This window comes from Synchiropus splendidus, chromosome 4, assembly GCF_027744825.2.
Source record: "Synchiropus splendidus isolate RoL2022-P1 chromosome 4, RoL_Sspl_1.0, whole genome shotgun sequence".
In the NCBI taxonomy this organism is placed as follows: domain Eukaryota; kingdom Metazoa; phylum Chordata; class Actinopteri; order Syngnathiformes; family Callionymidae; genus Synchiropus; species Synchiropus splendidus.
In genome coordinates, this window is record NC_071337.1 from 14215814 (window position 1) to 14242926 (window position 27113).

At 43.3% G+C, this 27113-nt stretch overlaps 4 protein-coding genes across 4 annotated transcripts; 2 read left to right on the plus strand and 2 right to left on the minus strand.

The window, feature by feature from the left end:
• Positions 1–449: 449 nt before the first annotated feature.
• On the plus strand, positions 450–2913 carry snrpd1 (small nuclear ribonucleoprotein D1 polypeptide). Its single transcript, XM_053862829.1, has 4 exons — positions 450–573; positions 1025–1101; positions 1620–1811; positions 2710–2913. The coding sequence occupies exons 1-4, from the start codon at positions 560–562 to the stop codon at positions 2784–2786; spliced, it is 360 nt and encodes a 119-aa protein (XP_053718804.1). The 5' UTR covers positions 450–559; the 3' UTR covers positions 2787–2913.
• Positions 2914–3632: 719 nt separating this feature from the next.
• Positions 3633–6699, plus strand: ggcta (gamma-glutamylcyclotransferase a). Its single transcript, XM_053863637.1, has 4 exons — positions 3633–3765; positions 5380–5525; positions 5599–5731; positions 5952–6699. Exons 1-4 carry the CDS (start codon positions 3646–3648, stop codon positions 6093–6095), a joined length of 543 nt encoding a protein of 180 aa, XP_053719612.1. The 5' UTR covers positions 3633–3645; the 3' UTR covers positions 6096–6699.
• A 532-nt stretch (positions 6700–7231) lies between these two features.
• adnp2b (ADNP homeobox 2b) lies at positions 7232–14410 on the minus strand. The gene is made up of 5 exons (XM_053863635.1): positions 14294–14410; positions 13919–14165; positions 12634–12753; positions 11818–11916; positions 7232–10659 (listed from the first exon to the last, which is right to left on the minus strand). Exons 3-5 carry the CDS (start codon positions 12739–12741, stop codon positions 7942–7944), a joined length of 2925 nt encoding a protein of 974 aa, XP_053719610.1. The 5' UTR covers positions 12742–12753; positions 13919–14165; positions 14294–14410; the 3' UTR covers positions 7232–7941.
• Positions 14411–18409: 3999 nt separating this feature from the next.
• azin1b (antizyme inhibitor 1b) lies at positions 18410–25200 on the minus strand. The gene is made up of 11 exons (XM_053863776.1): positions 25025–25200; positions 24226–24369; positions 23514–23711; positions 23254–23427; positions 22927–23099; positions 22331–22544; positions 22098–22172; positions 21851–22016; positions 21598–21707; positions 20235–20452; positions 18410–19652 (listed from the first exon to the last, which is right to left on the minus strand). The coding sequence occupies exons 3-11, from the start codon at positions 23613–23615 to the stop codon at positions 19577–19579; spliced, it is 1308 nt and encodes a 435-aa protein (XP_053719751.1). The 5' UTR covers positions 23616–23711; positions 24226–24369; positions 25025–25200; the 3' UTR covers positions 18410–19576.
• Between the last annotated feature and the right edge of the window lie 1913 nt (positions 25201–27113).

Consider the following 27113-nt stretch of genomic DNA (forward strand, 5'->3'; position numbering starts at 1 on the left):
GGTGGGTTCCCAGTCCATCACACGTTGACAGAACTGCTGTAATAGGACTGTGCGAGGAAACCTGAGTGCTTGAAGTAAAATCATGCAAGTACAGGCATAACATACATACAACCCTCACGAAAAGCTTCCAGGTTCACCCGGAGTCATCTCAAGCGGGAGTCAAAGCTGTGACCTTCTTACTGTGAGGCTGCTGCAGAAACCACTACATGTGACTTAGAAGTGCTGTTTAGGTTTGTATCAGGTTGATATTTACCAAGTCTCAACTCAAATGAATCAGAGAAAGTTTTCCTTAAAATTATGATGAGCATAACAAGTTTAATGATTTCATATTAAATGCGCTCATTTCTTCAGAAAATTATTGCACAGCGCCATCTACCGGATACTTTTGCTACGCTGCGATAGCGTGTGCACTTCACCCTCCCACCTTTAGGTGGCGCTGCAGCACATTAGGTAACTGTATGCGACTTCTTCTTTTGTTCAAAGAACGTACACAAAACGTCCAGCGCTGTCCGCCGCTTTAATTCAGTCCGGTCTTTCTACTTAATAATCGATATTCATCATGAAACTAGTCAGGTAGGTGGATGTAAACAAACATCTTCTTGTGATTCAATCGTATGTTTTCGTTATAACATGCGGCGGAACTGTTGGATGGATGAAGATTGAACCTGCTGAGGAGGCGGGAAGCGATCGGCCGAATGAATGAATGCTATCATGCTAGTTCCAGTTTTCAACATATATTCGTGTTGTTTTACGCTGCTGCCCCTGTAAAAACTGCCCATGTAAATACAAGGTTAAAGTGGAACGTCCGCAGACCATCCGTGAAGTTTGTTTTCACTTGTTAGCTTGTGCTAAAGCTGCCTGTTGTTCCACGGGTCTTAGCCTCTTTTTACGAACCCATCAGTTGTTTGACGATGAATAGCATGCTAATAACTTTGCATTGTGGCAACACAAGCGGTGTTACGCAGAAGTTACGAGACTCACGACTCTGCAGATGGTTCTAATCCAACCCGTGTTTGCCTCCCAGGTTTCTGATGAAGCTCAGTCATGAGACGGTCACCATCGAGCTGAAGAACGGAACGCAGGTCCACGGAACCATCACAGGTGAGCGCAGGGGTTGTTGTGCTGTGGCTTTATGGTAATCTCCTTCCAAAACAGCCTTGAACTACATGGAACTAGATTCCCACACTGTTGGATTAACAAAGGGCATCTGATCTAAAGTATCATAGAACTGCACAGTACAGGAACATTAGTCTAGTTATTCTGTTAAGTCAAGACTCTCTTTGTGTCTGTGATGCGATAGTCTTGATGTTTTTGAGGCTAAATATCACGATTTTGTGATTGTCCATGGCTTCTGTGCTTGTGAAACAAACGTGTGGGTCGTGTCTTACGTACTGGAGGAAACCGGGTTAAGTCCAGGTAGAATGAACCTTGTTCCGGATGCTTCACAGGTGGTTTTGTAAACCAACTGAGTGTGGAGCTGACCTTTTTAAATTCACTGCCTTGTCTTTTTGTGAAACATGACATATGTATTACATTAATAAAGGCCATCTAATATAATCTAATACAGATCTTCTTGAGGAACTGAATGTTTGCTAACATCTACTTTTTGTTCACAACAGGCGTGGATGTGAGCATGAACACCCACTTGAAGGCCGTGAAAATGACCCTGAAAAATAGAGAGCCCACCCAGATGGAGTCTCTGAGCATCCGTGGGAACAACATCCGCTACTTCATCCTGCCCGACAGCCTTCCACTGGACACACTGCTGGTTGATATCGAGCCCAAGATAAAGTCCAAGAAGAGAGAAGCGGGTAAGTTGCTTTGAATTCAGAATTTAATGTGCAAATCTAAACTTTGGATTTGATTCGGTTTAGTGAGTTTAAAAAAACGCAGTCATCACACAGACATTATTGTCTTCTGAACAGTGAGTGTATGTGCACGTGCATGCACTCATGAAACTGAAGTTACCTGGGTATTGAACAAAGTCGGCGTACTTGTTTGTCTGGAACAAAAACCTGCACCTGCTGCGGCCCTTCTGTGAGACTCCTGCCTTGAATAATTGACAGAATAGTCAATAGAGAGCTCAAACGATAGCTGCAGCCTGAAGGTGTAAAAAAATGAATGTGACCGTAAAGTGTAGTTCTGCCGTCTGTGGGATGTGGGATTCATGAAGTGATGGTATGGCCACTTTTAACTTCTGTGTTATGCGTTGTTAATGATAACTGCCTTCTAGTATCGAACTGGTTTAACTTCCTTGTGAGGCTTTGCTTGTCTCAGGTGGTTGGAATTTCATTTAATAAATGACCACAGTAGCTCATCTGTTGCAAGTGAATGTTATTAGCAAAATAATATATATCTTTGTATTGAAGCAGTTAATTCAAAAGGAAACAGCTGTATTGAGTAGTTACACAACTAGTTAAATGACTTGGGGAAAAATCTCTTATAAAACTTGTTAATACTGAGAGGATGGTGCACATACTTCCAGCTTCCAGTAAAGGGTGTTCAGGCAGAAACGTGACATGCAGGTTGAAGATCAACATATTGATCAATACTCAATTTCAAATGAGAATTCACAGCTGCTATAGCTTGTTGAAATTCTTTTTTCCGTCAGTCACGCATGACCTAAACAGAGGACTGCTCAATTATGAAGAGTCCTGTCAGATTCTCTCAAAATGTTGCCAAGCTTGTGCTGACTAAGGTGTGTTGCAGTGGCCGGACGGGGACGTGGTCGTGCACGAGGCCGTGGCAGAGGAAGAGGACGCAGCCGGGGCGGCCCCAGGAGATAGACGCTGTACTGGGGACACGGCTCATCTTTTTTGCTGTTTTTGTACAGTATTTCTTTTTTTTTTCCCAGGAGAAATGACTTGTGAACTAACTTTTGTTCGTTTTCTTTTATTTTGTACATTAAAATGCTTCTTTCGAAGAAAATGAAATTGTCTTTCTTCATCATAAGTCCTCTCTGTTCCTTAATGATCACAACACGACACGTTTTTTTGTTTGTCACTACTTATTCCCAATATTAGGTTCACTCAGCAGCTGCTGACAGTGCCCCCTTTGCCTTGAAAGGTATGTCCTGTAGAAACATTGAAATGTTTGAAATTAGCCTCACCGATTTGACCTTTAGATCTGACTTTAATTGTGTATAAAGGCTTTTTTGACACACTTTTGTTGTCACACTGGAAATAAAATCATGCAAGAAACATCAAATCCTTGAATGAAAGATGCTGAAAACTACACCAAAAATGTTTTATGTCGTTTTACATGGTCGATCAGGACAATTAAGAAACTTTGTTTCTGAAGCTACCTTAATTCCTCACTTTTCCGAGGGAACCTTTCAAAGACATTGCTTCCTGAACAGTTGGTGTATTCACATATACTGTACAGAGGATACTGTGTTTTCCAACTAGTGGTCGCACTTCTCTCCTCTTTCCATTGTTTACGTTTGTTCCGCAAACGCATACTCGGTGCCAAATATAGTTGCACACAACAGTTTCAATAAGCAGCGATCCGACTGTTAGTTTAGAAACAGCAAAAGTGGTAAATCTACTGATGAGAGTCATGAGTAATAATTAATAGCGTCACTGGCCGGTTATCGAGCGCAGTGCCGTGCGCTTACGTCACAGTTCGCTCAGGCTGACGTCCAACATGGCCGCCACGACCGCAGCCGGCTGCTTCATGTACTTCGCTTTCGGCAGCAACCTGCTGAGAGAACGGCTTCACCTCGCCAACCCGTCCGCGGTCTTCCTCTCCACCGGCCGACTGAAGGTAACGTGGAATCGCCGGTGTTCGGTTATGATCATTGTTTAGCCGCCGTCGGTTACACAGCACATTTCCATGTCTCGATTCACGACTCGATGCCATGGCAACAACGTGCTGCTGACGGTGTTCGCGGGGACTATAGGACGGAAACTTCCGGCCCAGAGTTGTCAATATATTTGCAGCGTTTAACAGCTGCGCCACTCTATTGTTTAGCCCATGATTTAGGTAAACACTGGCCGGTCTGTTGACACTTTCGCAATAACCGTTCCGATCTGCTGGTTGCGCTTCATAACCTTTAACCCATGGTCCGGTGCCTGAATAAAAATCCACCATAGCGGCTAATGATCAAGATCAAACTACCTGTAAATGGACCTCTCTGCGCCTCTGTTTTCCACACATCCACTTAAAGTTTTTCATTTAAAAAAACCCGCCATATATTTCACGTCTTTTCAAATGTAGGCAGCAGCGGAAGTGAGTGTGAGTTATAATTTCTTAATTTTCAGTAACATTGTTCCCTTCCTCACCTCCCCCGCACATGATAGATGACTTGGAAGTTACGTCATCTGAGCGCGCTGTGATCCACTAAACACCTGAGTAAATACACGACAGTCGAGTCACACAATGGAGCTCGCACGGTAATAACAACTGCTCTCTCGCGCTCACACGCGACAGTGAGTCGTAGCTGTCTTTTTCAGGGTTCATCAGCTGGAACAACAAACCCTCAGAGTCAGGACGGCGTCCCGCCGTGCGGCGCTCCTCTGCAAAACACACGTCACCTGGTGCTGACATCAGATCATGTTAGAGCTGCGGCAGCATGGAACCGGCAAACATGCAGTTGTACTTCACTACTGGATTCTATACACTTTAGATCTATGCTGATGCGTAGAGTCGTCTGTCAGTCACTGCGGGGCTGCGCATGCGCTCCTCTTCCCACACGCACTCAAGTCAAATGCACTTCCAGTTGTTTTTAAACCTCCCGACTCCACACACCTTCACGACAGAATGATGGCGTGATCCTTGTCGGGACCACGACGCCAAAGACCGTCTGCCCCACAGAGCCAACTGAGCTAACGGCTAACGTGACGTCTTGCTTCAAAACTTTATTGACAAACCGTGCTCCGTGGTTTTAAAGTTGGGTAAAAACTAAATGCAGAACCAAATACATTTGCACCAAAATGTGAAGAGAGAAAGAGTCGGCACTGTTATGAAGAAAGCTGAGGCAAAGAACGTAAAGGATTTGTCTGGGAATTCCTGGAATACAATTCTTGGGACTAAATTGTCATGATTTTTCTTTTTCCTTTAGGACTAACACGGACCAGAAACTTACAAGTTAGTCTCAAAAATACACGTGGGATTGAGGGTTTTTTTTTTTTGGCCATTTTGCCCACTGCTTTCTGTGGACATTTTTAAACAAATGTATTTGAGTCTCGGTAGTTAAATATTCTCATAGATTTTCTACAGGACTTTCGACTTCGACTTTTGGTGGTTATGAGCCTGGAGATTTGTTTTTGTCTATGAACGAAGTGTGCTGTGGCTTAAAAAGGTTGAGAAACACTGCTTGAAGGCATCCACCTCAGCAGCAGAGGGAGCGGTAAACAAATAAGGTCTTTGTGTTGACAGGACTACGAGTTAAACTTCGGCCTGTGGGATGAACATGTGGACAACGCCTGGCACGGTGGAGTGGCTACTATCCTGCCCAGTCCGGGTGCGGAGGTTTGGGGGGTGGTGTGGACGCTCAGCGACGAACATAAGGCGACTCTAGACAAGTACGGTGGGACCTCGCTTGCATTTAAAAAGATAAATAGACAACAATAAGACGGTATTTTTGTTTGCTCACAGGCAGGAGGGGGTGAATATAGGGTGCTACTCACCACTGGAGGTGCAAGTGGAGACCCAAGCTGGACCTGTGCTGTGCAGGACCTACCAGATGAACAATTTCCACGCCTGCCTTCCGTCTCCCCAGTACAAACAGGTTCAGCTTTTGGATATCCTGCAACTTGGTGTTTAACTTGAGCAGTAGCTTGATCAGAAAGGTGGCTTGGTCTGCTCCATCAAGTGAACACCACAAATGTCTCTGAGTAAAAATATGAATTCAGAAGCAGAGTGGGAAGGATAGAGAGTAAATCATGTCGGTGGTCATAATGTTTGTGTATATCAAATGAACAATGAGTATTTCTCCTGATTTTCAAAAGGTGGTGTGTCGCGGCGCGGAGCAGAATGGACTACCTGCAGAGTATTTGGAGAAGCTCGCAGCTATTCCCACCAACAACTACACCGGACCGTCCATCCTGGACAAGATCAGAGTGCCCGAGAAGGAGCAGATTAGCAGAGAGTGAGGAACGCAACTCTGTTTTATATACATGAAGGGAAAAGGGTGAGTGGTGTGATCTTATCGAAGGAAGACTTTTCAGTCAGAATCAGCTGCTATATTTAATTTGAAGTAGTTTTTATGTTAGTTTTTGACCTGATGATTGGGTTTGGTGAATATGAATGATGGTGAATGTGTCAAATGAGCTGTTGTTTCATCTGCATAATTCCATGAGCATGAGGCAAAGTATGAGTAAAATTGGAAATTTCAACATAAATGTAAACATGGACATAAATATGCACATTTATACAGCAATATCAAAATGCACAGAATTGTGAATATAGATGAGGCAATATTTTATTCTAGTTATTCGCTAGATGTACATCCTACTTTTCCCATTCCTATCATGAATGTGTGACTTGCTTGGGGCAACTACTTTACCCCATGAAGGCTCAGCTGCTGAAAATTTTACCGTTACTGCCAAGAACGGCTGAATCCGCTCTGGCTCTTTAGCAGTGTTGGGAGCCTGTGTGAAGCTAAAATGTGAATGGACCACAGTGGTGCAGTACAAAATACAGTGCTTGGGGAAATTACTGTTCATTTGACTTAATAAACGTTTTATCTGAACTAAATTTGTTGCTGTCTGGATCATTTTTTTTCTAATTTTGCGGCAAATTTCAGAGCAAGAATGAAAACAAGCTAGATAAAAAAAGTGGCTTCTCACTAGAGAAAGTGTGAAACGCGAAAGTCATGCCCACAGAGCCCTTGACTGATCCAACGAAAAGTTTAAGCAATATATCATACAATGACCATCAATATCCCAATTTTCGTTCTTTTTTTCAGACTAGTTAGAAGTGCAATAGTACTCATTTTTGTGCTGCCAGTAACCAAAACCTCTTTGTTTCTCATGTGTACAAGGACACTGGGGACAGCACTGTAAGTTCTGACACAGCGTTGTGATAAGAAACAACTGTAACTTCCAAGGCCACTGCACTTTGTTTTCAGACGAAGTGCCTTGGGTAACACTGCATTTGACTTGTCTTCCGCAGGCTGAAACCCAGACTGCTTCAGTACATAATTCCCTTCAATTGAAAATTGTGTAGAAACCGGATAAATAATTCCAAGTCTTAAAGCACGGGCCACACGTCACTGCGCGCCACTCAGAACAACACTGAAATGAAGTGTCACGAGAGGACCACCTTTATTTTCCAACAGAGCAGCTCTGAACACACAATATAGATTTTATCAATTATGATTACTAGAAAAATCAAGGTTGAATATATAAAAAAAACTGCACTGAACCGTTTGTCAAAATATTCTGTTGAAACACAAGGACCACACAATTCTATTATAGTCATATGTTGGCGTCATCCAACTGATATTACTAACTTATTATATGGTTACCCCGGCAACTGTACATTCTTTAGATTTGGGCTTCACTGCAGCAAGTTGAGCATTCCACCAGTATACTTCCCTTTGACTGTTCAGTGCTCTGAAGATCCTGAATAAATAGTACAGTTAACAACAGGTAACAGTTAGGTAGGTCCTTTTTCCATGTCTAGCTGAGAGCAACAGTCTACATGTAAAAAAAAACAAAAAAAAATGCAAAAATAAGTATTTCAAAACAATAGGAGTGCAGCTAGCAGGTGGAAGAGTGCCATTAATATTCACCAATTTAATAATATTATGCCGTGGAACAGATATAAATATTAATAAAAGCGTCCTTAAGTGGATATGGAAATCCAAACTGACCACTGATCTGACATTTTCCTCAAGACAAGGAAAGGCTACGTCTGACAGCAGAATGCGAGTGACTTGACAAAAAAAAGGCTATGATGAGTTAGTTTTTATTTTCAGTCATGGAGGGCAAAGTTTTAACTTTGGCTGTGATCCATCTCTTCAGCTTCCGCGACCGTCTCTCCACCGCTGTCCTCGTCCTCCTCCTCTTCCTCCTCCTGATCGGCTCGCTCCCCGGTGTCTGCGGGCTTCTGCTCAGGGATAATGAGGTTGTGCTTGAGCTTGCTCAGCTCCGTCATGTTGAAGCCCAGGAGGACGACCGGCGTGTGTCTCTTCATGTTCCTCATGCATTTGCTGCGGCGCTTGCTGAAGTGAGCTCCGAGCTCTGATTTGGACAGTGACAGGCGTTTGCTCAGCTCTTCGGTCTCCGATTTGGTTGCGTATGGGTTTCGATTGAAGTATTTCGATATGAAATCCCGCCGATCGTCGTTGCTGCGTCGCTCCACAGTGGTGGGCTCCAGCATCAGTTTCACTTTCGGGTCAACTTGGACCTCGGGCTCCGGAGGGGGCTGCAGTTTCTCCTGCTCACGCTTCTTCCTCAAAGCAGCCTTCTCCTCTCGCTCTCGCTTGTTGGCAGCCAGCACCATCTTCCACGCAACCTCCAGCCTCTTTGCCGACTCCAACTCGGCTTGGTTTTGGGGCGTTTGAACCGCAGGTTTAGTTGTGACCAGTCGTGGAGCCAGAGCTGGCTTCACCGTCACGCCTTGAGGCACCTGGAGGAAGTAGAGACCAGATTGTGGAGCTATCTTCAGTAACTGTTTGGGCGCTGGTGCCGGAGCTGGTGGCGGGGGAGGTGGTGGTGGCGGCGGCGGCGGCAATGGTGGTGGAGCAACTATTTTAGCGGGTTGTTTCGGTGAACACCTGCATCTTAGAATGTGCACCATCACAGCCTGCTGGGTGACCTTTCCAGTGTACACGCCACTGCAGTATATGCACTTAAAGGCCTCGGTTTTGAGAATGGCATGAATAGTTGGTGCTACCAAGTGTTTTTGTTTCAAGTGCTCAACGTGTCTCAACTCATCCACAAACTTCTCATCACAGAAGGGGCAGGAGGAGCTGTTGAACTTGGCAGGTGAAGAGCAGCTTTCCAGTTGGTTGTTCGGCAGCAGCTTGACATAGATGAGCTCGAGGGAGTTCGTGACAACAACCAGATTCACCTCCTTGTCTCCCACGACCTCTGCAGGCGCACTGGTCTGGGCATCAAAGTAAGGAAACAAGATGCCGCCGTTGTTCTTGGTGTAGACTTTGTACTTTTGTCTCAGGAATTCACTGTAGGCCTTGCTGGAGGAATTGTGCTGCTTCATGTGTTCCACCAGCTGCCTGATGGAAAAGAACAACATGTTGCAGGACAGGCAGCTGAGTCCATGCAGCAGGTGCTGAAACACGGTCTTGTCCGACAGCAAAACTCTGCACTTGAGACACTTGACCGACTTGTCCGCCATCTTCCTCAGGAACGACGCTTGAGCAGCAACACTCTCCCACTTTGATGACAAGGACTTGGTTTTGTGTGCGGCCTCCATATGCATGTCAAACACGTTGGACGGGAAGATCTCATTGCAAAGAGGACAGGTGATCCACCTCTTTGTTTGGACAGAGGTGTTGCCGGACTGATCCACAGGCCTGAGCGGACCACCAGTGTTCTGACTTGGTTTTGCTGTCACCAGTGGAGCAAAAGTGTATGTTGCCATGCCGTTTACTTTGTTCCCAGTTGGGATCAGATGGTTCAGTAAAGACTGGGAGGTCATCATAGAGCCTGGAAGGCCGACCGGAAGTACTCCTGCGTTTGAAGCAGGGGCAGTGGGTTTAGGAGCAGGCACTGACTGAGCTGTCGCGCTAGAATGAAGTCCAGTTGGAAGAAGCGGTGGCGGGGGTTGTGGAGGCTTCTGAGTCTGTGTAGGGGTCTGGGCGGGGGCGAAGGCAACATTAGACATGGTGGGGAGCTGGACCACTGACGACGCCTGGGGTAACGCACTGCGGAGGGCAATGGTCGCGCCAGGTTGAAGCAACCCTTTGGCCTCTGCGCTAGCTAACTGCACGAGAGCCGAGGCCTGCGGGGGGAGAAAGGTCTGGTTGTTTCCTGGAGCGCAGATCAGTGTTGTGTTGTTTTGCGCACCTTGTACCTGCTGCAGCGTCAATATGGCCCCCGCAGGTTGGCCGTTGGCTGGTACAACTAGTGCCTTATTGTTGTAAACTTGCTGCTGCGGCGGCTTGGGGACGATATTCGGAAATGTCAGAAACATACCGTTGCCGTTGTGCGCACCTTTAATACTATAGTTCTTATTCTCTTGGATCAAAGTCTGTACCTGCGCGTTGACAGTGTAATGTGTGGGCTCCACCAGCATGTGGTGCAACATCTGGTCAAGAGTCCCGGTGTTGACTTTGCACACTTTGCAGCAGTAGATCTTAACAGTGGAGCCTGGGCTTTGAAATCTGAAACCGATGAACCGCTCCGCCAAAGAGTCCAGGTGTTTGAGAATGATGTGTTTCTTCACAGCAAATACGGAAGAGGTGGGAAATCCGCACCGGCGACACTGATACCGCTCATTTCCACGATGCGCCGACACCGACCCATCTCTAGCCAGCTGTGCCGGTTGGCCGCTTTTGGTGTGAAAAAATATGGTGTGCCTCTTGACGGCCCGGGGGTGGCCGACAAAGAGGCACAGAGAGCAGGGCACCAGCGCGCAAGCGGACTGCTCATCTCCATGGCAGCGTGAGACGTGACTCCTGAAGTTGTGGAGGCTTTGTGAAGAGTACTTGCAAATTGCGCAGCACAGTGTTCGAGACCGATACGGCCACTGAAAGAAAACAAAATGACAATTCAGCACTCAGACCATAGGGAATGTTTGTGTCAGTTGTATCATCTGTATTCCATCTTGGTTTGGGACTAGACTCTTGGTCAAACTACCAGTTATCTCTCGGTCTCAACCAAAATAAATCTGGGTCACTTGTCACCCACACAGCTGACTTCAGTAGAGTCCACTCTCTGACGTCATATTTGGACTAGCATAGTTTAACCAAGTGTCACGTGAGTAATCTTTGCCCACAATGTCGGTACAGATCATCCACTATCTCAGGTAAAACGTCCTGGAGAAAACAAGTCATCTAATGGAATAAACCAGCAGTACACCTATTTGCAGCATTGACACATTTCTGGCCAAATGTTGGGGTTGTGAACCCTGGTATTGAAATGAATTTGGAACCATTGTTCACTCCAAATCAATCAAACTAGACCCCAAAAAGGAATCCTTTCTTGGAAGGCCTCCTTTCCAAATCACTTCACTCATCTATTGGGAAACAGATATAAAAGTCTTGAGGAAAGATCAATGCAATGTGTGACAAGTTCAAATCCTCATCTCAATCCTTACATATTCATTTTATTTCAAGACTCTTCCCTCAGATCTAAACAAAAGGCTTGTGTCCATTTTTCATGCAGACAGTCAATAGTCACTCTACCCTTCATATTAAACGACAAATAAATACATTTGTGTAAGAGTTTAAGACTGAATTGCCAGACCCTTCTACCAACGACCATGGGCAAATCCTTGGTTTCTGTTCTCAAGTACATATTTCTGTGCTCAAGTAAATTGTGAAACTCATACATTTCACCTCTCACTGCTTTGGAAGCCAAGCCAGTCTCTTCACATGAGGGGTTCTCTCTCTCACCGAATGGCAGCTGTTCTAGGTTGGTGTCAACTATGACGAAACATTCTTAACTTCTGACAGGTCCCTTGTCCTAGTGCTGTGCGATACCTTGTCCTGTTCTGTGGTGATTCCTCTTGTTGTGCAACACCCTGAGCTGTACTGATCTTGTTTAAATGAGAATGAAAAACAATGCAAACATTGAGTGCGTAGTCTTATTTGAAGCATTATAATATGCAGCAATGGATTGTAATATCAGCAACATAACGCTGAACTCAGTAACTCACAACGTGAATGAAGTGTTATCCCTTTACCTTTCTTGGTCGGGTATAGTCCTCTGTTATATCACACCATTCTGTTCCAGCAAAAGCAACATTTTCTTCCGAGTTCTCCACCGATGTTTCATTGTGATCCTGCACATCAAACCACAGAGTTCGTATAAAAACAAAAGACTTTTGATTTGTTAATACAGACACACAACTGCCCCGATCACGGAGCAGAGCGAATTTCAGTCGCCCTTTTTCTAATGAAAAATGACTGAATTATTCATATTCACAATTTGATTGAATCTCTGTCTGAATCTTAGAAGAGATCAACATTGTGCAGCAAAAACAAGCGAGTGAGCTCATTGGTACAGAGCACGAAGTTCTTTCACAAAAACTAAATTCTCATGTTAGACTTATAAGAAACTTAACTTCCTACAAAAATCACTTTGATTTAAATCCAAATTATGAACTCATGCATCAACCTGTCACCATGTGAAATCCAATTTGAATCAAACACCATCAAGCCAACCTTAGAAAAGAACCTTGAGATGTTCACTGGCCAGATTGAAGACACAAGCCCTCCACCAGATGCACCCAAGATCATATCTTTCCATGAGGGACAAAAAAAAAAGTGTTTTTTGGCTGGTGTAAGCTGGTAATCAGAGTAGTTCCATTTCTCACTATCTAGACCTTTAAGTATTGTCAGATTTGAGAGAGTGTTCTGTCAATGAGGGCTGGAGAGACAACCGTTTTGCAAGAACTGATAAACCTGATGTGTGAAAGCAGATACAAGCAAGCACACGTATGAGCCTTCCGCTATAATGACTCTGATTTCAACATCAACCACGGCAACGTAGAACAAACCTTTAAAAAACTCTGACAGTCTTCCAGGCCAATTTCACTCAGGATAGATTTCACTGCTCTTCTTGCCTTTCGGATCTTTTCAATGTTCCCCACTGGAAGCTGGTACATGTTTGCTCTTACCTGAAAAAAAAAACATTTAAAGATTTCAGTGAAATTTCCTTTTATTTCCTTGATTTTGTAAATAAACTTGCACATTAATTGTGGAACACCCATGAGAGGCATTGCTTCATAGTTCTCCCAAAAAACATGTTTAGTTACCCAGTTTTAATATCTTGTCCAAGGATGTAGCAGCCACACTTTTATAAATGAAAACCACTAAAAAGTCCGATCTTATAATTGAATCAGGGTCAGAGTCCTGTTGCCTAGGAGCCACCATGGGTCATGAAGGTGTTGAAAGAGTCACATTAGTGTCGTCTTGTTTTCAATTCAGATCATTAATAATTAATTTTTTTTTTTACTCCATATTATGCTTAACGCTTTCCATATTAGAAATTTCCTCACAAGTGCGGGTTTAATTTAGCTTTCCAGCAAACTATTCATTTGTATTATTGTATGTTTATTTCCTAAAACGAAGTTTCCACCTGGGATTTTGATGTATATCACTACGAGTTACACGACCATGGAATGAATGATGGACGAATCAACACTACACTGTTGTCCTCTCCTAAAAGAATAGATGGCTACTACACACTTTATTATTGTTATTAGATTACCCTAAATCTATAGGTCAAATTTACTGAGAGGTGGCAGTGATTGAATTTTGCAGAGAAGAGTTGAAAATGCTGAGCCATTGTAAACAATTGGTTTCATCTGGTGTCATCTGTCCAAAAAAGGGGATCAGTATTGATAAACGTTGTGTTAAAATAAAGTATACTTTTGTTGGTGAGCAGTGAAACACGTGTAAGAGAATAAACGGTTTCAGTATCCCTCTCATATGAATGAGACTTGCAAAAACGCCTAGCATGACAGCGACTCACCGCTCCATTATCATTTTACAGGCTGAATTGTAAGATAACTTCATTGAATGAACGGCACCGGGTGAGAAGCGTCTTCCGGTGAATTCACGTGTGGCCTGTTTACATCCATGACGAGAAAAGCTGCCGCTCACCGAGCGTGCACATCAAAACAATCCTGCAAACCCGGCGTGTTGTTGGGAGAGTCGAACCCAGCCCCCCTTTGCATCTGTCGACACCGGACAAGACTCCTGACGCTCCCGAATTGGGTCAGAGCACCGGCTCACAGCGCTCATCATTCGGCGTGGCAGAACATCGCCTCTGGTATTTACCTCGTCCCGAATTCAGCTTGCTGTTGAGACAGTTGAGAGAGCTCCAACCATGGAGAGGGTGGACGTTTTCCACTTTCACCGACGCTGTGGTGGAGCAGCGTCCGCTAGCGGTGCAGCGCAGACGCGAGCATCGTCCTCCGCCTGCGCGCTGCTTCCTTCAAGACAAACGCCTCACGCCACCAATCATCGGTTCGGGATGCGCCGCTAATGTTCGTAATTTCAACTGGACAGCTTTTGTCTCTCTGCCCTGGTGGAGGAAAAAAAAAATGGCGCACAAGTACAGGATCTGACGTCGTCCCTTCATTTGCATGCTGTACAAATTGACCAATGGGAAGCGCCCCTGTTAAAACACTAAATCAACTTTTACTTGCGCACCTGGTTACTCTGCGCGCACCTGACAACTTCCGGTACAGCAATTCCCAGTCAAGATTCCAAATTAGAAGCCACACCTGGACTGTTTATTGGACAAGGTGTTGAGGAGCACAAAGCTAGGTTTGGGGGGGCGTGGCTACTGGGCTAGTGGAAGGCTGTCACGTGACGCACGCCTATGGTGACCAATAGGCCCTCGACAAAATGAGCTAAATGGGCGGTGCTCTCCTCGTGACGTCACATCATGCCATTTTACAGCCAATCGCAGCGAGCCACCAATTTGCTGGCAGGAGGAGTCACGGATGCAGTTTATTCGGAGTTTTTGTACTAGCAGCGACCAGTTCAGAGTAATCGCTCTGGTGTAGCTAGTATCAGACGTCACCACGGCACACATTCTGAAGTATCTGAGGCGATAATGCGTTTTCGGACAACGCTAGCGATGATGATGGCACTTCACCCATCGCGCAAATTGGTTTAATTGTAATGTTAGCATGTGGCGTTCTAGGGCGAAATCGCAAGCGAAATCGGGCCACTTGACCCCGAGTCTGACCTAAGAGCGTGAGTCGAACCGAGGAGAACTGGGTGAGTTTTGGCCTCACTCCTGTGACTCGGCTCAGCAGGAAGCTATCGCTCATCATGGTTCAGTCTTGGCGTTTGTGAACGGCAAAATCACATGTTGTAGTTATTATGTAATTACTGTTCTGCAGATTTTCTGCAAAAATAATAGCATTAAACACCTTTGTTTTTCAGACCCTTGGCATCATTTCTCTTTACTATGCTGATTAACATTGAAATAGCACAATATACCGAGCCTTAAAGATGTATTATCTTTTAGAGTCTTTTTCCGCGGTTGAAGTGCACTTATTGGTTAGACTCTACGCACCAGTACGGCTCAGAGATGTACTCACTACTACTATGTAAATGCCATTATTTGCAATTGTAGCTGGTCACTGACAATGAATTATCTTGTGCCATCAAACTCTTGTTATGTTTCTCTCCATATTACAACCAGTGAGAATCAGGCAGTGTGTACTTGTGTGTCAAACAGTGTGTTACTTCAGCTTTGTTAAGCACAAGTGTTTGGTTATGAGAAGAGAAGAAATTTAAATGAAATTTAAATGTGGCACCTCAGGCTGATGACTCAGCAGTTCTCAAAAGAATCCTGGGTTTTTGCTTGAAGGTCCAGTGGGTGACATTTTTATTTAGTTTCACATTCACAAACGCATCCTTTTTATGAATGTTTACCACCAAAATCAATTCCAGGTATTTCTATGATTGTCTATTTCTATTCTATTTCTATTGCCATTTTTCTGTATATGAACTGGGGTTGACCATCTGAGAGCCATCTTCTAACACATTGGCCAGTTCACGCTCACCCCTGCCATGTAACGTCTAGCCTTAACTCAGGTGCTGCTAATGGTAACCGTGGCTACATCGGACCAAAGAAATGTGAGCACCATATTCAAAATCCACATTACAGGAACGGGAGTCTTCTTCTTCTGTTTCTTCTTCTTCATAATAATTGAACAATGAAAAGAACGGGAGACCGGGATTAAATCAAGAATGTGGACTGAAAGCACTTCTCTGACCTTCAGTTTAATCTCATTTCATGTAGTGTGGACAAGCAGACAGAAATTTAAAACACACCACTGACCGTCATCACTTTTTAATAGCAATTTATTCAACACTGGCAATTACTTTCGTGACACATCATAACGTATAATTTGATGAATGCATGTCATAAACTGGAGATGTTAAAAAACTGAACCGATAAAACGCAGATAAAAGGATAAGAGCTTTTTTGCTGTTAGCTAAGATGATGCCACATTACTGATGTTAGCTAAGCCAGTGAGTCTTAACCACCGGGCTGAGGCCCATGGTTGGTCCGCGAGCGCCCCCTAGAGGGCCGCTAGAGGTTTTTTTTTTTTTTGTCAAAATCAAGTTCTGTGTCTGGGCCTTGTCTGAGGTAAAGTTTTAATACATTCACCACATATGGTGGCAGTAGTGTGTCATTAAATTGACTTGACAGCTGCAAATCTGTGATAGTTACCAACTATGGAGAAGTTCTTGAAAAGAAAAAAATATAAAGAAAGTAATGGCGCCTCCAACAGTAAAAACTGTAAAATTAATTAGAACATTTGATACTTTACTTATCTTCTTAGCATTTATTTATGAAAAGAAAATATTTTATGACATGTAGACGTTGTTTTATTATATTTGTTTTATTTTTCCAATTTTCTCAACAGTTTGCATCAAGGGTATTTTTTCTTAAGCAAATCTCATGAACATGACTTGCACCTGGTTCTGCTGCTGGTTGGACTTTTCGATGACGAATGTCTTTGCGCTGCTCACATGGTTTCATGCCATTTCACAAGGTTTTGGTTACATGTATGGTTATTGAATATGAAACCCATTTGTTCTGGAAAAGGTGGGCCCCGAGATCAAAAAGGTTAAGAACCCCTGAGCTACGCAACACACGTGCCTTGATTCAGATCTTGTTTATGCAAGCATTCCAGTGTAAAATAGTGTGAACACACCCACGTGTCGCGTGATTGCGTCAAGGTGATGCTATCCAGCCTATTCACGCATGTTTGCTACTTACAGAACTCTTGACTTTTTGAAACGTGAAGGCTACCGTAGCTGTACATTCACATGTACATGGCACACAAGAGCTGACTGCAAAAGATGGTCTCCACACTGGATGGGAGACGGCCTCACACACAGTGGACCGTTAAGAGACTCTGCTTGTTGGTTAGCAGCATCACAACTGCAGATGGAAACAGAGTGATCCAATGAGAACGGAAGTTTGTATCAGATGTGGGTTGCTTGTTGGAACCAGCGGAGGTGGTAGGAGACAGACAGATGATAAACTTACATTCAGCACTTCAGAGTTGGAAAAACTGTGCGCCACGGTACTTGTTTTGGTACTGTATGAAGCAGTCAGGAGCATCAGAGACGTATGTGATGCATGCTTGAAAATCAAGAGTCGGTGGACTCAAAGTCAGCGAATGATTACAAGATAGGAAGAGGAAGGCAACCAAACTGACTCGGGTTCAGAAGGACATAAAGGCGATCAGTGTGGTGACGGAAGATGATGAAGTTAAGTTCAGATAAGAGGCTGACTTGCTGGTGGGAAATCAGGTTGTCAGTGTGACTTCTTTCCTGCTATGAAAAAGTGACATGATGATCTCTAAAGGATGTCACCTCTCAGTTGTCTCCTTTATGTTAGGGTTGAGGTGGTGAGGCTTCATGAAACTGTGTCCTCATTTCCAGAGCTCAATAATGTTTATTGAAATAGTAGTTTAAAGCCAATGATTCTGCAGTTGAGAGTGCCATCTAGTGGACTCTGAAAATGCGGACACTGTTTCATGCAGTCTCATCAGCACATCAGTAGTTATCAAGTATAGCAATCATCTACACACAAAGGCTGCATGAGCTGAGTCAATATACTTGAGGAACCTTCGACAGTTATTTCTCTTCAGAGCTCAGGCGTAAATTTTAAGTGTCTGAAAAGAAAATTCCGGGACCTTGAAGCACTTCTACACTTTCCGCCTGTCTGTGATTCTTGACACAGGATATGGAAAAAATGAAGGTTTCCTTCTTTCTTAGGTCTTTTCCCCCCATTCTCTTGTTTCCAGGACAAGTCCACCTGAGGAAGTCTTGTTCCTGCATGTGAGTTTCTTACTGAAAACTCATCACTTAAGACTCAGAGCACCTATCACAAGGCCATTCCAGGTCAGGACCAGTCTAGTCAACAAGGTCTCCAGGTAAAACATTAACAGAATCATGAACCACTCTTTGCACAACTGCACATTAAAATCCTGTTCAAAAACATCATTCACCAGGCACCACTCTGCCAAAGGTGGACACTTGGTTCTGACCCAGACGCAGCCACAATCTACCACTGATCAGTGTTATGCCGTTCTTACCCGAGGACAAATCCTCACCGACCCTTTAAAGGATAGGCATAAATCATCAAATGTTTTATTTGACGCTAGATGTAATGATTTTCATGTAACTGTCCCCAAGTTAGTTGGTCATTTGACTAAATCTTTGACACGCGTTGCCACGTTGAACTTAAAAAATGCGAGTGAAATGAGGAATCACACAAAGACAAAGTGGTTGCTTTCAGTCAAAAATGTATTAAATTAATCACTTTAATTACTTTAACAAGCACATTTTACATCAACAGGCTATGGTCCTTTAGTGCGTCAGACAGCAAGTTAATAATACATTAGTTCATTATAACACAGAGTCATCTGTAAAACTGCTGCTTAATGATCCGCATTTATCTGTACAAGAGACTGCACTGTCACTTCTTCTCCTGCGGGCAGATATTCTTACTTAACTTACATGTCTGACACTTGAGATTGAAACCTCAAAGATATTTTTGAACTCTTCAAAAATGGCTCATTTGGCTTTGTGGAAGCAAGCAGCTTAAACCGGAGCAGCCGGAGACACAGGTTTAATCACGGGATCAATGTGTTGGACAGTATTTTTACCCCGCAAAAATATTTGATAATTTTAGACCATCAGTGTCAAGTGTGTGTGCAGCTGCCTAGTAACCAAGCAGCGACGCACACATGCATGTTTGTTCATGCTGCTTCGGTAAAAGGGAACCACAGAGGTCACAAATGGCAATCACAGCACACGTGTAGCATCGGAAAAAACATCCACGTTCTAACAGAAAAACACTGTTAAATGGGTCAGATCACATTGAAACACGGAGTTTTCCCCAAAAGCTCCACTTATTGTGTCTAATAAATTAAAATAAAAAGCAACAAGGTGAATTGCAAACAAGAATACATCACCTTAGTTAAACTGTGCGTACACACACACACACACACACGAGTCTGACGAACAGAGTCCATGAGGCGTGACACCTTTAACACTTCAAAACATAATCTACATAGAAAATGAGGACACAGGACTCACAAGACATGTATATATCATGATTCTAAATCAATTGTACACTTTGTAAACAAACCACCTGTGTCCAGGTGGGCCCCATCTTCACCGAGTCGTCCATTTTGTTGCACAATGTTTTACTTGGACCGGATTTCACTAAGCCGACACTCTTGAATCCTTCTAGATTTTAGGTTGCATTAGGACATCTGAAAGATCCAATTGTTCACTGACTAGAGGAATATTGTCAAATTCCAGGAAATGATTGAACACTGCATCTTGTACGGAGGCAGGAATGTTGACCACATTTAGCCCCTTGAGTCAATCCCCATGCTGATCGGAGGCTAAAAAAGTACCAGGAAATGGATTTGGAGCAGCGGTTGCTTACACTCTGTAAGGAACACTGGAGAAAATCTTCATGCCATTGTCCAGAGTCACACCAGCATCCTGCATTCCTAACCTGAATCCAAAAAAAAACCAAAAAAACAACAACAGTCATCTTTTTGTCTGAAATTATTCAACAATCATTTACACCTGGAAAATATCGTTTTACAAGAGATGGTTTACTTACTTGCTACATTTAAAAAATACTTTTAATACTTAAATTGACAATCATGTTATAATAGACACCAGAATGATCAACTGATAAAACTGAATCGGTCCACATATCCTTGTGCTCCAGTTTTGAGAGAACTCAATGCTACATAGAGTAGAAAGAAAAACACCTTTCATGCAACTATCTTGAATTTCTATTTTTTTTAAACTAAAACTTTTCATCCTTCAGCGCCACCACATTTAGTCTTGTACATGGACGTTTTGGTGAGCACCTCAATGAATCTGTCCCATACCTACTTCTAGCATAACAGACAAAAATTACTAAAATATTTTAAAGCAGACAAATATTATCACAGAAATACCATGAGTAAGATTATTTTTTTTTCCCAACTATTAATAACCTTTGAGGCAGACTGACTGGAACCACCAGCAAATGTCAAACCAGAGTGGATCAAAGCCGGGTGGGTTTTTTTTTAATCTCTCTCACCAGTCAGCAGTGGAGACAGTGTAGTAGACTGGTATCTGTGGGGAGCTAGAGAGTCCGTTGTTCTCATCCAGGCTGCAGGCTCCCATGTTGGAGAAAAGAAGCCAGTCTCCCACGCTGAGCTCCGGCAGCAGACACCGCTCCACCACCTGGTCCAGCTGGTCCATTGATGGGCCCCAGAGGCTGCTGGGATACACCTCCTCATCGGCACACAGCAGGTGCTGTTCAAAGGATAGAAAAATACATTTTCATTTGATTGATTCAAAATGTCTCACAACTGCCAGCGCTGAGAACATTTTCACTTTTATGTAATTCTAGATGGACAATGTGCAATGAAACATTGTACATTTGAAATACATTTTGTATTTATCCAATTCTCCCCCCAACATTAAAAAAAAAAAAAACCTAACGCATACCCTTCAGAAATGATGTCATTTTTAGTTTATCATTACTATTATTAATGATCTTTTTAACTTAATTTCATGTCTCAGCGCCTTCACTATCTATGTGAGAACATACATCCTATTGTAATCAAAAGACACGCAACAGTGGTGGAGCCACACGTATGAGCCCCCTGCAGCACAGAGCAGACTCACACAACATACCAGTGTTTTTCTCAATGAATATTTGAAATCACACACAGAATTGGCTTGAATGTGCAACAAAAAACACAAAATAAACAGGAGACATACACACTCATGAGTGAAAAAAAGCGACAAAAACTTTCTGCCCACAACTGTCATTTTACATGACAGCCTTTAAAAGCAAGACACCATATTTGTAAACTGATGCCAGCAGAGTTGCAGGTTCACCCTCTCTTTAAATTCAATTATCAAGTCCACTCCTCACTGCATTGGACCCAAACATAAAACATCCCACATCGTAAGAGAGATGGGCTGAAGTGATCATTACTGCCTCCATCTATAAATAAGGCAAACTGAACTGTAAACGGTTCTTCATAACTCATCTCTTGTAATACTGAAATCTCTTTCTATCAGGTACAACAAGGTGCATCTAGGCAAACCAGACGACATTTTTCCATATTTTGTTGAGAAGAAGCTGCTTCAAAATTGGCCGTGAAAATGTATCAGATCGGGTCAGACGTCTGTGTGGTCCAACCATTTGTTTACTCTAAGCTGCCTGCACACCGGTGGACGTCAGCGCTGATAAGATAAGACACAATAAAATCAAGAGTCCTAGATCCAAATCTTTGCATGTCATGGTCCACCCCAGACCCCAGAATAACAATAACAGACAGCACAAGTCAGACACAATAACAACACTGAAAGTCTGACCTTGTTCCTTATATGAACATGATGATGTCAGATGTTCAAGAAAAAGGTCACTTGGGTGGGGCCCGACTAACCTTGTGTACAGACGGGGCACTTATAGTGTTTCCCAGCAGCTTCAGGCTGAATGGCCCATAAACGCCCTCATTCATGTGGTACAGGAACTCTGTGTCCTCATTCTTTTCACCTATGGAAATACAGTAGGTGAAGAAGTCAGATATACTGTAAAGACCAGTCAATTAAATCCACACACAGGAATTCACACTTCCAGTTGACCTCCATGGGCCTCCCATTCTCTCACAAGAAACTTGAGAGGGTGGATTATCTCACCGTGTGTCAGGTGATCCCAGTGGTGACTCAACACTTTCTTAGCGATCACGTTGACAGCCAGGCGGAAGGCTGAAGAAACGTAGAAGCTGCCGGACTGGGCCACCAACTGAACTCCGGACAGTGGTGGGAAGTACGAGTCAAGCAGAGGCCTGATCGCAGATTCAACCTGTGGTGAACAAATGACCGGTCAACCTTTTCAATGTAGGTTATGATAAAAAGATTTGTTCGTCAAGTTAAAAAAACAGACCTGTCTTAGCTGGTATTCTGAGCCAGTGAATCCACCCCCAATGTCTAGGATGTTCATGTTAAAGCCCAGATCAATCTGGAAAGAAAACATAAGTGGGATCAGTGACACTGCTTGGCCCTCCCAAAACAAAAATTCTCATTGTCGAGACCTCTTGTTCTGAGTCACTGAAAGGCTGCATAAAGTTAAAACCTAAATGTACTTAATTTGTAGTGAGAAAGGAGAGGACTAGTTACCCCCATATCAAAAACACAGCGAGCATCCGAGAGAGCGTGTGTGTAGGCCTGCTGCAGTTCCTGGCAGGAGCTGGGGATGTGGAACGTCACCCCAACCACTTGGACCCCCTGTTTCTTAGCAGCCTCCAGCAGGTGCCGACAGCTCTTCAGTGAGGAGCCAAAAGCCATGCTTGTCTCAGCAGCATGGGCCTCGGTGGTCAACTGGAGCAGCAACCTGAAAGGGATGGGAAGCGCATTATAGCAATTGCACATCTGGCAGGCGACCTTTGCTGAGTCAGTACAATGACCGTCAATGAGGAGAAAATGATCTTATGCACTGCCCTTATGAGTGCAACACAACTAAAAAAAGGCAAAGTAGTTGGGTTTATCCAATGTGCAACTTATGATCAATCCAGTGAATTGTGGACGTTTAAAAAAGGTTTTTGTCTCATGAAGGTAATTCTCAGCTGGATAACTAGCACACACTTGTTTTGTCTGTGACTGAAGTCTTTTGTTTGTACTTTGGAATCCGGACCGCCAATCCCGGCGGAACAAGGACATTTTGACAACTTTATACAGTTCCAAATACTGTTTTGTAAGTAATCCTGTCCACATACTTAGCATTGGGATGTAGGCGGGAGATCTTTGATAACTCTGCCTCATTTTCAAAAACAAGATGCTGGATGTTATTCTTGGCTGCGTTCTTGATGTGCGCCAGCTGCTTGCAGACTCCCGACAGGATGATGTTTTCCGGAGCGACGCCATGCTCCAGCACCAGGTTGACCTCAGCCTGTGGGCACATGACCCGCATTAATGTAACAAAGTCTAAAATCATCAGCAAAAACGTACCACAGTTACATAAGCAGACAGCTTGTAATCAGCAGAGTGCTTTTTAAGCAATTGCAATGAGTCGATTACAAAACAGGTGTGTAATTTTTTCTTACCTTGCTGGTACACACGAATCCCAGACCCAGAGAGGAAAGAACCTCAATGACCACCGGGCTGCTGTTGAACTTGACGGGAAAGTACGGCTGCAGCCGCGGCACCACTCGCTGCCAGCAAGCATGTTGCCTCATCAGGGCGCCCAGATCAGCCACCACAAACGCACTCTTTTCCATCTACAGCCATAAAGAAACAAGCTTAGAATCTGTTCACATGGACCCTTGTACGGCCTTCCTGTGTTTAAAAAAAGTGATCTGCTTACCAGAGTTTGCTCATAGATGTGATCGTCAATAACATCTTCAAGTGTCAGGCCACTCTCCAAAATTTCAACAATGTAACTAGGGTTGTCAGTAAGTCCTTTCATCTCAACCGTATTCCAGTAAGCCAAAAATCATAAAGGTGAAGTCCGCAAGTCAAGGGGTCACGACTGAGCCAATGGGTCCTGCCGGTATGCAACAAACTACAGAGGGGAAAAAGGCATTGAATTAATAAAAGCATTAACAAGTCTACGGCCATTGAGGAGGCCTGAATCGCCCAACTTCCTGGACACAACTGAAAATATTGTTGGACAAGAACAGAATAAAGCTAGATATTTAGAAAACAAACCACAGATACCTTAAGCATGTATTTAGAGTATTAGAGTTGAATAAATGGTACCACAACAAAGAGAGACATCTGAACATATGCTACATATTGTGTTTACTAATTTTTTCATCTGTTATTATAAGATTATTAAGCAATAATGGCCTATTAAAACTTTAAAAAGTACAGTGGATGCGAACAGAAACCATTGCTTAAAATTAAACATGACCAGTTACACTCCTAGAAGCAAAGGAAGCAACAATATGATGGTAATAAAAAAAAATAATAATAAAATACAGCAATGACTGAACTATTAAAAATACGCAAGTGTTCCTTGTGATAGTTGTTCTAAATCAAGAATGATTTGGAGCAAGCACTCCTATAACACTCACATGGACAAGTCAGGAGATGGACCCGTCCCGCTATCAGCTAGGATCCCAAGGCGGCTCAGCGTTGAAGTCAAACTGCTCCCTGTAAAGAGCCGCCCCTAGGCCCTCTGGGTAACGCTCATACACCTGTGCAGAGACGGGGGAGCCCTGCAAATCATACCAGAGTATACACATCAGTACATGACAGGAGTCTGGACGAATTCAACAGGGACAAATACTGAGCGATCGAGAGGGCTATTCTGTGGGTTAGGTTATCACGTGGCTTGGTAGGTGAAGCCCTATAATGAGCCATGACATTAATGCCTAGCACCATTTCTTTCCTGTCACCATCAGAACTACCAGTGAACATTGCTCTAATGACATCTGCGCATGCGCACTTGCCTTCAAACACTGTCAGAACTTGACAAATGAGATTAAGATTCTGGTACGTCACCAAGACAACATGAAATTTAAAAAAAGCAAGGGAAAACGATTGTTATGTGGCGTGACAACGCCGCTTCAGTGAAAACAGATAGGACATATGATCGGAACAGTCGCCAGTGACGGGAATTCTACTAATGTTGAGGAGCTGGCTCCCAGCGGCACGAGCTCGCGACCACATATTTTAAAACAGGTAACGAAGACAGTGGATCGGGGATTTTTCAAACATTCCAGTCACGCTACACCCGAAGGCTGCAGACGACACGGCGATCCACGCGCTATTACAGAACCGTGGTGTCATCTCAACAGAGAGAGCAGAACGACGAGCCCGCCATGATGTTCCGTCCGCCCGTTGGAATCAGCCCTGTTTCGCTGTACTTACGTGAGATAACGGCCAGAATGATTTAGAAAATCGTCTTCTCTTTTTCGGCGGAATTTTTAAAGAGTAGTGGGCACAACTATGAAAGAAAGACAGAACGTTATTTCTGCCATATGTTGAGCGGAGGGACGGCTGAGGCTGCTGAGGTCTCCCGGCTGTAGGTGGAGCTGTGTGGCGGCGAGCAGGAGGACCGGGAGAGGTCAACGACGGCGGGGGGGCGGGACCTGGCCTCAACTCGTCCAATAAGAGCCGTTCTTTGACTCAGTCGCACCAAATATGTATTTCCGAAATTCATTGAGGCGGCAGTGAATCAGTGATGTTTATTCTGGTTACATAAGCACGACTCGCCTTAGATGGCCACTGTCAGCCAGGGCTGCGTTGGGGTGGAAAACATTCCATTTTAAAATTCGGATTTAGCCATTCAGACTCTTTTGCTGAAACAACATTATACTGTGCATAAACATAACGTGAGACCGGTATTTTGCGTGTTGGTGGTCTGTCTGTTGTCAACATTATTGAAAGTTACCCTTTCAAAAAACCCAGTTGAATCAAGAGGTTAAGTTAAAAACAACAACTGTGTTTTGGTGTCATAATTCTTGAATTAATTAATGGACATGAAAAACAAAATAGAAATATGTTTTAATAATGACAATAAAAAACAACAACATTGGAAATAAGTTTACAAAATACATTAATTCAATACAAAAAATTATCTGTAAAATGCGTTTCCCAAACCTTCCCAACAGGGCTCTCATTGGTATCGTGAGTATATTCATTAACCAATGCATCTATTTATAAGGCTTTATTGAAGACATTATGAAGGTTTATAATCATGAAAGGTTGTCATATTAAGGTCAATACAATCGTGGAGATATTCATTCATGTTTTATAATTCAAGCGTTTCCTCCATGACAGCATTTATGATAGCATTAAGTCTACTACTTAACCAACATAATTTTGAAAATTAAATTGGTACAATGACAATAAAGCTTCTGTCATTCATTCATTCATTTATTATAAACCTTTTCATTGGTTGTCAACCATAATTATAAACATTCAGAAGGTCAGATGGCCTTATAAATGCGCAACACAAAACTGACTGACGACAACAACACGTTACACAATAAAAAGGACCTCACACAGACACAAGTCTACACACAGCAATACACAACCACTGTTCCGAAAAATAGGGAAAGAGGGATTAAGGGGCAGAAATTATGAGAACTGTTCTTCACTCTGCTACGTTTAATTCGCTGTTGAAGACATGAATTGTACGCAGCACAGCAGCCAAGTGATATAACAGTCATCCTGAAATATGACTGTTATATCACCAAAATTAAGATTAATTCAGCCAGTGCATTATAATGCCTTATGAATGTACTGATAATGCTCTGTATGAGACCTATAGCGGACACGTGACCGGTATACCTTACTTTGCAAATGTTTGTTGGCTCCCTCCATCACTCATAATTCTGTGGCAGAAAGTACATTTAAACAGGAAGAGATTGGTTGTCCTGACAAATCTCATTTATCATGGTGGTCAGGAGTTTGGGAGCGGAAAGACAAAACTCTGCCCGCAGCAACTTCCAGTTCATGTGACTTTTACTTTGTGTGTCAGTGGCAGTGGAAGTAGTCTGGTTGCCCTTGGGCTCTTGGATTTATTTGGACTTGTTTTTCATACACAAAGTGTTGACCAAATTAAAGAAGGCGCTATGTGAATAGCAAGTAAATCATTTAACGTGAAAGAATGACCCTGGAACACATACACATATACATGACACAGAGCAGGGCAAAGGGCAGTCTTACAAAACTGTGGAAATGCTTTTGAACACAACATCAATGAGTTGAATTATTGCAGCTGAGAAGTAATCGATACATTGTGCATATTGGTCAACATTTAATATGGTGAATGTGATACATAGAAGAGCTCATGCACACTTTCATTCAATAAGGTTCCTTATTTATTGTTTTGAAAACAAACAGGTTGGTCTTCAAGTTCCAAGTTTGAAGTGAAGTAAAACAAGATGGATGGATGTAGGTCTAAGAGTACCGCAACATCGAAACCACAATGAAGACAGTTGGCCCTGGCTGT

Coding starts and splice junctions, on each gene's coding strand:
- snrpd1 (XM_053862829.1), top strand. Junction 1,102..1,619: donor GGTCCACGGAACCATCACAG/GTGAGCGCAGGG, acceptor TGTTCACAACAG/GCGTGGATGTGAGCATGAAC. Junction 1,812..2,709: donor GTCCAAGAAGAGAGAAGCGG/GTAAGTTGCTTT, acceptor GGTGTGTTGCAG/TGGCCGGACGGGGACGTGGT.
- ggcta (XM_053863637.1), top strand. CDS start 3,646: ATGGCCGCCACGACCGCAGCCGGCTGCTTCATGTACTTCGCTTTCGGC. Junction 3,766..5,379: donor TCTCCACCGGCCGACTGAAG/GTAACGTGGAAT, acceptor TTGTGTTGACAG/GACTACGAGTTAAACTTCGG. Junction 5,526..5,598: donor CATAAGGCGACTCTAGACAA/GTACGGTGGGAC, acceptor GTTTGCTCACAG/GCAGGAGGGGGTGAATATAG.
- adnp2b (XM_053863635.1), bottom strand. CDS start 12,741: ATGTACCAGCTTCCAGTGGGGAACATTGAAAAGATCCGAAAGGCAAGA. Junction 11,917..12,633: donor ACTGTCAGAGTTTTTTAAAG/GTTTGTTCTACG, acceptor TTTGATGTGCAG/GATCACAATGAAACATCGGT. Junction 10,660..11,817: donor ACTATACCCGACCAAGAAAG/GTAAAGGGATAA, acceptor GTTTTCTTTCAG/TGGCCGTATCGGTCTCGAAC.
- azin1b (XM_053863776.1), bottom strand. CDS start 23,615: ATGAAAGGACTTACTGACAACCCTAGTTACATTGTTGAAATTTTGGAG. Junction 21,708..21,850: donor CTGGGATCACCTGACACACG/GTGAGATAATCC, acceptor GTATTTCCATAG/GTGAAAAGAATGAGGACACA. Junction 19,653..20,234: donor ACTGTCTCCACTGCTGACTG/GTGAGAGAGATT, acceptor TTTTGGATTCAG/GTTAGGAATGCAGGATGCTG.